Raw genomic sequence first — 13,017 nt, 5'->3', positions numbered from 1 at the left:
CATTTTAAGTTTCCACTTTCCTGAAATAAATCCAGTGACCACAATGTTACCAGTACCCTATTGCTGATCTGGTGAAGGAAAACATTTATCTTTTGTAGCATTTACAAATGAGTGTGCTTTTTTTGGTTCATTATTGTAAGCTCCCTAGGTATTGTTTACACCCCTGAAATAAACAACTCCTAAAGGGTTATAAAGTTTTTTTTCCAATTTGAATTTTGATTTTATCTTTCTTCTCTCAAAAACCAGGTGCTTCTGACCTGACGGCATTCAGTGACCCCAGGGTAGGAATTGATCGCCCCTTCTCCACACTTCCTTCAATTTCTGATCCTCGTATGCACTACCCAGGAGCATTCACCTACACCCCAACGCCTGTCAGTTCAGGAATAGGAATTGGTATGTCTGCCATGTCCACTGCCACGAGATACCACACTTATCTCCCTCCTCCCTATCCTGGTTCTTCTCAGGCTCAAGGAAGCCCATTTCAGACCAGCTCGCCTTCTTACCATCTCTATTACGGAACATCAGCAGGGTCATACCAGTTCTCCATGATCTCTGGGGGGGACCGGTCACCCCCACGTATCCACCCTCCATGTACCAATGCTTCCACGGGATCTACGCTCCTCAACCCCAACCTTCCAAACCAAAGCGATGTCGTAGAGGCAGAAGGAAGTCACAGTAACTCCCCTACTAACATGGCTACCACAGCAAGACTAGAGGAAGCAGTATGGCGACCATATTGAATGAATTATAAATAGAGGTGGGCCAGGACTAAAGTGCTTTGTATCTGCTGATACCCATAGGTGTCCCATAAACACTCTTGTTGCCTGTGGGCACTGCAATGTCATTTTCAGAAGCAATTTATCTGGAAGTCAATACTTCATGGGATGTTGCCAGGGTATTAGCTAGTTAGTCTTGGTTAGTGAAGTGATGTCATTCCAAAAAAGTACCCATTTTCCAGGGCTAAACTTCTGGAAAGGAGGATGTGTAAGTCAGTGGTCTAGAGACAGGGAGGGTTGGTAGGCAGATACCCATTTTGTTACCAGACCAGTGACTTCCAAACACCCCTGGTTTTGGAAGTCTCCAAAGCCCTAAAGAGTGCTTCAGTTCACTTCTACATGTAAGACTTAAAATCTAACACAATCTTAGTGAGTTTACGTCATCATATGGACATGTTAGTTATAAGGAAGTATAGGAAGATTCCCTGAGGGAAACTGTGAATGCTTCTGTTTTAGCAATGCTGTGAATGAGAGGTTTTATATCTTGGAATTAAATTTTTTTACCAAGTTGTATATTCCAAAGAGTATGGAAGGGGTTTTTTATTATTTTTTTAGGATGCAACTCATCCTGCTTTGCATCTAATTTGTTTTATTTTTCTTTTGGCACCTTAAACATTGCAAAAAAGATTTAACTTTTTTAAAATCATGCTTTCTTCTTTCTTGCTTTGTCATCTAAAAGAATCAACCCCTTTTCAATGAGGTAATTTAACTATTTTTTTTCTTCTGGACTTTTTTTTAATGCAACGGCTACAGCCTTGGGTCATTTTCAACTACTGTATTATGATGATGAGTTCCTTATATTTATGCTTGATGTTTAGACTTTTCTTATTTGTTGATACTATTATTATTTAAAATATGCTTATATTAAAAAACAGCAAATGCCTTTTTTGGTAGCAGCCAAAGTTAAATTTATCACATTGAAAAAGGCTGGAATAATGATGGGTAATGTGACCTTTGAATTGCATAGAAATATTGTTTACATTTAGCTCCCTTTCACTTTAATCAGCCATTTAGGTAGTTAAAAACCTTTGAAAATCTGGGTCTAACTCCAACTGAAATGATTTAGGCTCCTAAATACCATTGAGGAACAAAGTCTTTGTACCCAATAGAGTAATTCTTTCCCTCCCTGCTGTTCTTTCAAGGCCAAGGGTCATTTTTAAGGATCAATAATATGGAAAAGTATGATTTATGAGGTCAGTTCATCTCCCTTCAACTAAACAGCTAGTTAAGACTACATGCTACTATTGAGCCTGCCTGGCCTTCTTATTGATGTCAGCAGGAGCCATCTACTAATTCAAAGATAGAATCTGGCACACAGCTATTATTCCAAGGGTGAAAACTAGGCTCAACTGAAGTCAGCGGAGCTGATTTATGTAGAGCTGAGACTTCACCCAAATTTTGCAGGACAGTAAACTGCATATGAACATATTGAAAACTGGATTAATTTAACCCATCATGAGTAAATGGACCTAAAAAGTGCTATCAAACTCAGGTAGAAAACAGAATATCGAGCAAGTCTGATGACTTCACAGCCATAACATTTCCAAAGAAAGAGGAAGAATATCTCAAACAGGAGCACAGAATATCAAATCCTGTAGAACATTTGAAATGCTTTATAATAGTATAGTATAATAGTGTGTTATGGAATTGTCACTGTTGCCCATCATTACAGCACAAACATATCAGATGTCACTGTACATTTTATGGCACTATTTTATTTGGGGGTTTGGTCTGAATACAGCTGTTGTACTACTCAAGAATTACAAACTGCTGATGTTGACATGTGTGCATTCAAAATGATCTGATTATTATTTAATGTACCTCTTAAATTAGTGAAACACTTTCAGGTCAACTCAGAAGAGTATCTAAAAGCTGGACTTCAGATCAGTGTTTGTTTAAAAAAAATTAAAGGATTCAAATTAGAAAGATCCTTGGCTGCAGGCAGCAAAACAGCTGGACTTATTTAAAACAATTTGTTTTTTAAGTTTGGGGATTTTTTATATTGATTTAGCTTCTTTGTTTTAGGCAGATGCAGTAGCACTTTGGTATAAAAAAGTTACAAATTGAAGAATCTCAGATCAATAAGGTCATTTTCTTGCCGAAAATAGGGAATGTTTCAAATAATTTAAAAATATATGGAAAGTGTTCTCCTTTTCATGCAGTGAAATTACATAAATTTCCCTGTTACATTTGTTCTAAGAACAGACAAAGGGAAGACACTGAAAAAATATTCCTTTAAAAACTTTGCAAGGCATTTTGGAAGTAGGAAGGTTATCCTGAACTTAAATAATCATTTATGTTATGTTTCACTGTCAGTGTCTCTTGTCTTCAGTGACCACCTCCACTGATTAAACTGTAACTCTACATAGAAATAAACCTTTAAATCACATGTAGCCATTCAGGTTAAGTAATCATTTGAACAGAGAGGTAGTTAGCCATGTCTGAAGTCAGGTAGAAGGCAGCATAGATTTGCACCTTATAAACTAATCAAAGTAAGAGAGAGAGAGAGAGTTTGTGACACACACACGCGTGCACACACACACACACACACACACACACACACACACACACACTATATATATATATAACTTTAGTTATCCTATAAGGTACAAATCTACCCTGCCTTCTAAATCATTTACCAGCGTCTTTTTACTCAGACCTTGTGACTGGCCCACACAAGCATGGCATGGTACAAATATCAACACAAGATAACAGTGTGAGGAGCAGAGATAACTAGATGCTGCACTGAAGAGAACAGTGCTGCCCATTTGCCCAGTTACTCCTGCTGTGAGTGCATAGCTAAACACGTTTTGTTCATGCTGAGGAATACATTTAAATCTTTGTCTCCTCAGCTGTAACTCTTCTTTACCAAAGGCCATTGTCCATCCATTCTCACTCCTTTTATCCATTTTTAAGGCTAAGGGAACATGTATTGCACAACTAGTACCTCTTGGCATGTAGGATTTTGCCTAATGTTTAATCTTTCTTGTGTCAATACATACCTTCCATTTGCACTTGCACTAACATTTAACCAGTTGAGCTTTCCACTCCCCTGTATGCCCTGTCTAAGAACATGCTGGATCAAGATTACAGTACTATTTGAGATAACCCAGCTTCTGTTGTCAAAAAAAATCTTGAGTATGTCTGTCTGCAGTGTGTGATAGCTGTTGACAAATACCTATGTTTAAAGGATAACCTTTATGGGCATCTTTACATGTACTACAGGGGTGGGGGGGATGCTTTAATTAGAGTGGGCCTGAGAGTCGCTTTAAGCAAAGCACCTACAGCGTCTCATGTATTCAACATCCCACACTTCAAAATGGCAGAGAGGCGCTTTAAAGCTTGTTCAGCGGGCTTTACTTAAAGTGCTCCCATTACGATTTTGAAGCACAGGAACACTGAATATACAAGATGCAGAGGCTGCTGGAGCGCTCTAATTAGCACGCTCCAGCAGACTCAGTTAATTGAGTCTCTGACACACTGTAATTACACATCTATAGGCACCCTATATTTCCAGCATGGAAGAGCAGATGAGCACTAGAATTAAACTTACACCTTTACATAGCAAAACTGAAATACAGATTACGCATCCACTTTGCTTTATCTATCCTTGTGATTCATTTATTTGACTAGTGTGCATTGTGGTTTTCATACCATGATTTGGTCAGAAAAGAAATCAAACATCTCTTCTGAGCTCCATGCCCAGGAGTCATGTGCTACTTCTATGGAATTGTCTCAGTCATCTTATGTTAAAAAAGTACACATAGTAGATCCTTGAGGCTATACAAATGCTCTTGTGTGGGATCTGAAAGCAGTTAACAGGTGAAAGAAGTTTGAGAAAGACATTTCCTATTCATGCATCTATTTCTTAATCCATTTGTATCAGTCCTGTTTGTAAATGAAATGTGGAACAGTTCTGTTCCTCCGCAAGTGGATCACATAGCTCAGGGTTCTAGTCCCACTAAAGTGAAGATGATTATTTATATTAGCTTCATCCAACCCCAGGATTAAGCCCATGTGTCTTCCTATTACAGAATGCAACCTTGGAGAACTCAGGCTGCCTGACTGCAGCCTAAGAAGTCAAGTTATAATCAGACATCAGTAAACATGGAGCATGACTCTCATTTACACAACAACCTCTTTGCATTGTTCTGTGAATTCACACTTGCTTCAGATAGGCCTGGTCCTGCCTCAAGGACAGGGTTGAACTGGATGACCTCCTGAGGTCCCTTCCAACCCTGCTTTTCCATGGTTAAGGCTCCTGTCACAGTCCTATAGTAAGGTAAAGAGGCTCTCATGTCAAAGAGAATCAGGCACAGAGTTCATTCCTGCTACTGAGGGTTTCATTTGTAGATTATGTTCAGTAATTCTTTGGAAGAAAAACCAGTGAATTCCTACAATATGATATAGCTGATTTGTGTCCCAAGTTAGCTGTGCCTTTGAAACATTCGCTATTATTTTTTGGATGGCCTTCTGCATTCATTTGCTTGAAGACTCAGAATAAACTGATCCTTTTCTATTTGAGCAAAATACTTTCTTGTTTACCTGCATCGTAACTTTTTTGGTTTGTTTTTTGTTTTGTTTAATATAGCTTGGTCAGTACTGATCACTCAGCGTTTTTTCTCCTTATCATAGAAGGGTTGCATCAACAGATTTAATTGTATTTATGTATGTAAATAGATTTTAAAAGCTCTACAGCAAAATATTGTTAGTGCTTGTAATTACTCTGCATTTTTCTCATTTTTCTGTGTTTTTAATGAACTTATCCTTGTGTTTGCTAAGTACTGTAGTGAAGCTTGTTTCTTTCCAACTTAGTTATTTTAGGCTTCAAGATTAACTACATTTTATTCACCTTTGTAAACAGTTATAGCATGGTCTCTATCAAACACTCTTCACTTTTTGTGATAGGGGAGGAATGAATGTGCACAAAACTGTGGGTTATTTGTGGTATTCTGGATGTGACAGTTGCAACTTAATTTAAAATAGAAATTTTCATTCTGAGAGGACTGGATAGTAAATCTGATAGGATTTCACAGTGGGGAATCAGAACAGCATCACAGTATATTTGTTCAGCATTTACTGGATATGCTTACAAAACAGATGCTGCAATGTACTGGAATGGTCACATTTTCCTTTGACACTGTCATACTGAGCATTTTCAGAAGGGGAAACTATAAGCTCTGGCAGTTTGAAGTTTTGTTGCATTGGTTATTTTTCACAAGAAAATGAGATAGAGAAAATGGAGTAGATTTTTCCCCACTACAAGATATCTTTAGATACCACATTAGAGCAGATACTTGCTGTACCTAAGGAGGGCCAGGTCCAGTGTCCAGTGATACAGGAAAATTCATTATGACTAGCATGCAGAGCAGCTGGACTGCTGCATTAGTTCTAATGGAAACTTTCTTTCTTTCTTTCTTTCTTTGTACCACAGTTTCTTCTGTAAATTCAATATCATAATTAGTGTGAATGACAAATAAAATGTTTGACAAGTACGTGCACTGAATGGGCTTCTTCTTTCAATCAGAAGTAAATAACCTTTGATTCCACCAGAGAAAGCATTGGCAATGTACCATTCACAGTTTCAAAAATATATTTTCTTTACAGTTTATGAGACAAATGCTGAAGAATTTATTCTACTTTTTTCCTTTTATGTTGGATGAAACATCTCCCTCTGGAGAGAGCCAACACAAGGACTGTTATAGAGCATAAGTGGGATTTAAGTGGTACTTAGATCTAGCAATTGAATTATGCCTCTTATTTCTTCATTAAATCAGAGTTTTCCAACATGCTCTGTAACTTCGCTTTTTCCTCTTAATCCTTTCTTCAGTATAGGGCATCTTACAAGCTGGATTAGCATTTCTTTTTCTTTAACACATAAGGATTTTCTAAGCAAAAGACTAGTTTTAATACAACATCAGTGTAAGGGTACCAAGCAGACAGTATCAGAAACAGCAGAGCTAAAACCAAAAATCCAATTTTAAAGCTTCTGCACCGGGGGAGGCACACACACATATATGGTAAAATTTGTTTCTATGGCTTTATATTTGTCAATAAAATATATTATGTAACATAAATTGAAACTGTTACATATCCTGCTATACAAAAAGATACATACTAAATAAGATTTGAGTTTGCTTATTGTTCTCAATTACAACCAAGACAATATGCAAAAGAACTCTGTTCTAGTGTGCACTATCTTGCTGTATAGATTTGCTGGGTAGATTTGCACCTTATAGTGTAACAAAAGAGTGTGTGTGTGTGTGTGTGTGTACATATATATATATATGTGTACACACACACACACACACACACACACACACACATATATATATGTATATATATAGCACATGCTTTCGTGAGCTGTAGCTGACTTCACCAGATACTGTGAAAGGGCATGCACAAAGCAGTGTATATCTTGCTATATACTGAGCAATTCTTTGAATGATGATTTATGTAAAATTCTGGTCAGGAACTAAGAGGCAACCGTTTTTGAATACCAGATAGTTAGACTCTCCCATCAGGGCCACGCAGTGACTATACAAACCACACTTTGGACAGAACTGAGCTCTCTGCAACCTTCTTGTGACATACTTATCTGATAGAATCACTGGGAATTCAGTTCAGTGTGACACAGCGGCATTTCTCCCAGCCCAGTCATGTGTCATTCCCAAAATTGTACCACTGACATTTTAACCAAATTTCTCCCTGAACATGTGAAATACTAAGTGTACTTACAGGGAGGTGAATCATGTACTGGTGCTGTCTAATCAGAGGTGTAACTTGCTAGTACCTCACCTGGGGCAGGAGCAGCAGCTGGAGGTCCACAGATGTGTTTTGGGGGAGATATGTCACCTCCTCTCTTGCCACTGGCATCTGCCAGGCAGCCATTTAAACACTGATTTTTCAGCAAGGAGATGACCCCTGCTCCCACAACAGCTCCTGCACTGTGTACTGCTGCTGATACTATCCTCCCTGCTTCCAGAGCCAGAAGCATGGCAGGGAAGGTGTATGTGTGTCAGGGGGAGAGGAAAGATGGAGACAGGAGGGCAAGGTGCCCCCATAACTCCATTCCAACAAGCTTTCCTCTCCTTGACTTAGGCAGCACCCAGGACTTATTCGCCACACACCCACCCGTTGTTACACTACTGTATTTAATCATTTGTTTCCTCACTTACATGCAGCAAGAAGGGATGCAACAAAGACCATTTATCATACAACATTTTATCAAGAACGCCTCAGTGGAAATATTTATACTTAGTTCATGAACATGCTCCAGTGAATAAAAGACACTGGAGTTCTCAACCTGTGTAGGTTGATAGGAAGCTAATGAGACTGTTCTTGGAAGCAAAGAAAAGGCAGCCCACAGCTCTCCACCATAATGCATTTGGTGATAGGTTCCACTTTGAAGATAACGGCAGACTTCATTCCCTGCAGTAGCACAAAGGATGAGAGTGTTGATTGGAATAAAAACAGCTTGGGCAAAATTCAGCATCAGCTGGTGGGGGTGAAAGAGGAAAGACTCCGTCAAAACAGCAGGTTAGAGGAAAACTTGGATTGGGTGGTTTAGACAGGGGAGATCCTGCCCTGAGCAAGGTGTTGGACTACATGACCTCGCAAGGTCCCTGCCAGCCCTATGTTTAATTCTACAAGCCTATGAGAACAGCACACCCCATGGAGTGTGTGGCGGTGATTGATATCACCAGGCACAGGTCACAGGGGTACAGTGGCAGCGACTTTCCACTCCATGCAGGTGGGAAGAGCTTTCTTAGCCCCCTGCTGCCAGCCCACTCACATGCCTTCCAAAGTGGAACTGGGGAGGATTCTGAGGAGCTGCCTTCAGCCTGAATCTGCCAGCTGGGAGAATGAGAAAAGGTAAGAGCTTCAAGAGCAGGTATTGCTCCAGAAAAATCAACTGATGCTGCTCCCTTGTAGCTCCTAGTGGCTTCCAATTCCCTTGTTTGGGCAGTAGAGAAAGATCAGCTTCATCGACGACCTCTGGGCCTTTGTGAAGAGGAAAGATAGAAGACAGAGGACAGATGTGGCTGTTTGCAAGGGAAAGGATAGGGAGGATTTAAATTGGTATTGGATTTTGTTAAGTCTCATGACTTTTAAAAATCAAGCTTGTTGTTAAGGATGGTTTCTTATTTTGTATGTCAAACCAGGTTTTCAGTTTAATTCACACAGTGGGAAAATGTTAGGGCTATGCAAAGCTTCAGTCCCTGATTCAATTCGGCAAAGATTCGGTCCAATTCAGCAGCCAAATCTCCCAATCTGAAATTAATCAGGAGACCCTTTAATCTCTACAATCAAATCAGAACCCTCTGAATCAATTCAGAGCGATTCAGAAAGATTTGGCGATTTGGACATAGACACGGGTTTAAATGTTTTGTCTATCTACCTGTAGGTAGCAGGCAGCTTGTAAATGCTGCAATGCTGGGGTGGATGGAGCATCCCACAAGAGCGCGGGGGACTCCCCAGCGTGCTTGTCTGCAGACCCAGAAGCGGACCAGAAGCACTTCCAGTCCACTTCCGAGTCCGCCCACGGCTGATTGCTGAGCCGGGGGGGAGGGGTGCAGGGGGCCCCCCAGCACGCTTCCAGGTTCACCACCAAAAATGCAGAGGGCCCAGCAAATGCTGGTGGTCCCAGCCCCGCCTCCTGTGGGACACTCCATCCGCCCCACCATCATAGCATTCACGAGCCATGCCTGGTACTTCGAGATATGTAGAAAAAACATAAAGCTGTGTCTGTGTCCGAATTGCTGACTCTCCAAATCAGCATCGATTCTTCAGATTCGGATACAGCCAGATCAAATTAGAACAGTAATCTGAATCAATGAATTGAACCACTATCCCTGTTTCGGGCCAAATCCAAATTGAATAGAGCCTGTTTTGCACACCCCTAGAAAACATCCTTACCAATACAGATAAAAGCCATTAAACTGTCAACCCGGGGTGGGGGGAATTACATGAGAACAGAGATGTGCCATATTTTGGTTGCATGTTGATCACGTGACATTCTTGCAGGTTGACAGGCTTGAATGCTGAGGTTAATGTTATGGATAGTTTGAGCCCGGCAATCATATTACAGCCCTTCTTTTGAGCAGAACAGAAGCATCACCAGACAGAAAGCATGCTATAACTATAGCTTGTGTTGGTGCAGGCTTAACAATAAACTCAGGAATGTTTCTTTGTATAGGGAGGGTCTGACATTTTTTGATCCTATCAATAGTGTTGTTCCCACCATGTTAGGAAAGCTAGTTATAATACTGTGATTTCTTGACACAACTAAGGGTTTATTCAGTCTGGCAGTGTAAATAGGCCAAGACTGTGTTTTAAACTGGAGCCCATATTGTAATACAACTGCAGGCTTTTACAGAGCTGGGAAATGTCTAGAGAACACACCCAAAATGAGTGTTTATCTCTCCTTTTCTGCTTGACAATACCATGTTCACTCTTTAATCCAGCCAGGGGACTAACAGTGTCTTTGGGATCCCCAGTAGAGAAGAAATTCTGATGTAGACAGGAACTTGCTAAAAAAAATACTTGAGTTACAGCTCATCTCAAACTACTAGAAATCTTGCAGGACTGCTTTGAGTGGGAGGGAAGAGGGCTATAGATAAAAGCATGTTTAACCCCGAGGAGAAGAAAATAAAAGCTGAGAACCTATAGGTCTTCATTGGAATGTCTAGCTACTGAATTAGGGAGCTTGTTTTCTGGTTTTAAGTTACTGGGACACCTACAAGTCTCCCAGACTGCATTAGTCAGCAAGAGTCACTGTCTGGGAATTGTTTGGGTTTTCAAGAGGAGGATAAAACAATTTAGAAAGAAAATCTAATACACAGATTTAAAATATAACTCGCTCTCGCTGCAGGGGAGGGGAATAGGTTTGGTTTTAGGGCTTCGTAAGGCACGGTGTCATAGAAATTAGATATGAAGAAGTTCCATCAAGTCATATAGCCCATCTCTGCCAATGCAGGATTGTTTTCTATGGCATATTTAAAAGCATTTCTATCCAATATGGACATAAGGAAAAACTTCTTTACTGTCTGAGCCCCCAAGGCCTGGAATAGACTTCCCCCAGAGGTGGTGCAAGCACCTGCTCTGGACATTTTCGAGAAACATTTTAATGCTTTTTTTTTTTGCTGGAATCCTTTGACCCTAGCTGACTGCCTGCTCTTTGGGCAGGGAGCCGGACCCAATGATTGTATGAGGCCTCTGTCTATGAAATCTATGAAATAATATAGTTTGAAAAGCCCAAAGTGTGGAAGCATCTTTTGAAGTTTATATGTATAACCTTATATTTATTTATCTGCTTATTCAACACTACTGTTGTGCTTGATACCTGACTGACAGAAAGGCTGGAAGGCACCTACATAATCTGCACAATTTTGCGTACAATGATTCAAATAGGACTTCTGGGAACTTTCTCATACTCAGCGTGCTGTTATACAGAAACTTAAGACTGCAGCATGAACCTTAAAAACTGTGTGTATTGGCTAAGCAGTTACCTTCTATGCATGCGCAGCCCAGACTACCTCCCTACTGTATGCCACAGAAATCATGATTAAATTATAGAAGGAAACTCTCTTCTGTTTGGGGGAGCAAAATATGCCATATATACCCACTTAAGGCCTTCTCTGAGGGCTAAATGCAGATTAGTGTTGTCCTTCTGCATGAGATGAATTTTTGTTCCTGTGCAAGGGTTGATTGCAAAGCTTCCTAAACTGGATAAACCTCATCCAATTTTCAGTGGAACAATGAAATCCCTAATTGAGAAGACATTGCCAAGTCTCACCTTCCTCCCCTGGGCAGTTGGGTTGAAGGATTGTTTCAAAGAATGTGACAGGAATGTTTTTGTAATGAGAAAGAAATTTACCCCCCTCCTTATTCTCATCTACAAAAATGGTGGGCGTCTCTTAGTTAAAAAAATACATGCTAAATACTTTCCATGCACGTGCAAACTGAGCCTAAATATTTCAGCCCCACAGGTGGAACTTTGGGACACTTATCAGTGGAGCTGGTCACAAGCCAGCATCTCCCGTCCATGAAACGTATGACTCCAGACAGGCTGGGAAGATGTCTTTTTTCAGAACAAAAAGTAACATTTAAAAAATTCCCTACAGAGGGGGAAATCTGATGATAGCTGAAATGTTTCATTTTGAAACAAAATTGAGCAGAGGAGCCAACGCTCCCAGCTTAGCTGCAGCTGCCAGGGTTTCCAGGCTCCCAGGTCAGTGTCAGTCGGGCTGCATTCTCCGGGACCAGGAAGCCCAGACTCCACAGCTGCCCCGAAGTGAGCTGGCAAGAAACTAAGCCAGGCCTGCATTTTACTGGAAGCTTGTCACAACAGATTCATTTGCGTAATACATTTTAACTTTGATGATTTTAGCTTTTTCTGATGAGAACCTGTTTCACCAGGAAAATCCCAGCCAGCTGTAGATACAAGTGCCTGAAAACAGTGACTTTGACAACCATAGCTATGGGTGTTGGTCACTGAAATTGTGTGGGTTAGCCCCAGAAGACCTCCAGCACTGAAACAAATAGCCTCACTAGCAGATCAGTGGTGGGAGATGATATCTCAATGGTATGTAAGAGACCATAAGCTAGAAGGGCACAGGCCATAACCATCATTTCCCTTTTTTCAGCTTAGAGGCTTCTCCACAGGCACCTAGCATTGCATTGGTATGTCTCCTTGCAGAGTTTTGTCTGACTCTTGCTTTCCCTAATGTAAAATGCGATTACTCCACAGGTTTCTGCCCCTTGCACCAAATACATTTTTCCTCCTTATGTTTGATTAGCTTGAAATTTTCCTAAGATGAATCTCAGTGCAATTTAACATAAAGCAGTGGGACAGGGAAATGAGAGAGTGGAGGAGACTGAGAAGGAAGGAAAGACAAGAAAAAACAACAGAGAAAAGCAATGTCGTATGGAAAGTGAATGTTCTCCATAAATGCAGAGGATGACAGTGTTTTGGACAATCTAGTTATGTTTCCTTTCTGTCTGTATTACTTCCTGTTTCTAAGCAGGTGACTAACTTGTGTCTCTTCAGTACATGCCTATCATATTCTGCCCTTAGGCTAAAAGTTTGTCGAGGCCTTACATTACCATAAGCATAATTATGTAGCCTGGGTACACCCAGGGGTGTTCTCTGTCTGCAGTTGGAGAGGATGGGGTGGTCAGGTGAGACTGCTGTGAGAGGGGTATGCCCTTGGAGAGCAATTCCCTCTTTTTTCTATAG

The 13,017-nt window shown here is 40.6% G+C and overlaps 1 protein-coding gene across 2 annotated transcripts in view; it reads left to right on the top strand.

The window, feature by feature from the left end:
- The window catches only part of RUNX1 (RUNX family transcription factor 1), a 231,683-nt gene extending 225,412 nt beyond the window's left edge, over nucleotides 1-6,271 (top strand). For both annotated transcript variants that reach the window (XM_019476441.2, XM_006278424.4), the window contains one exon: nucleotides 247-6,271. In XM_019476441.2, coding sequence (XP_019331986.1) covers nucleotides 247-740 — 494 coding nt within the window. In that variant the 3' untranslated portion in view covers nucleotides 741-6,271. The remainder of the gene's footprint in view (nucleotides 1-246) is intronic.
- The last annotated feature ends 6,746 nt before the right edge of the window (nucleotides 6,272-13,017 follow it).

Source organism: Alligator mississippiensis, chromosome 1 (assembly GCF_030867095.1).
Source record: "Alligator mississippiensis isolate rAllMis1 chromosome 1, rAllMis1, whole genome shotgun sequence".
Taxonomy (NCBI): Eukaryota; Metazoa; Chordata; order Crocodylia; family Alligatoridae; genus Alligator; species Alligator mississippiensis.
Note: the sequence above shows the minus strand (reverse complement) of the source record. Positions and strands in the feature narration are given on the sequence as shown.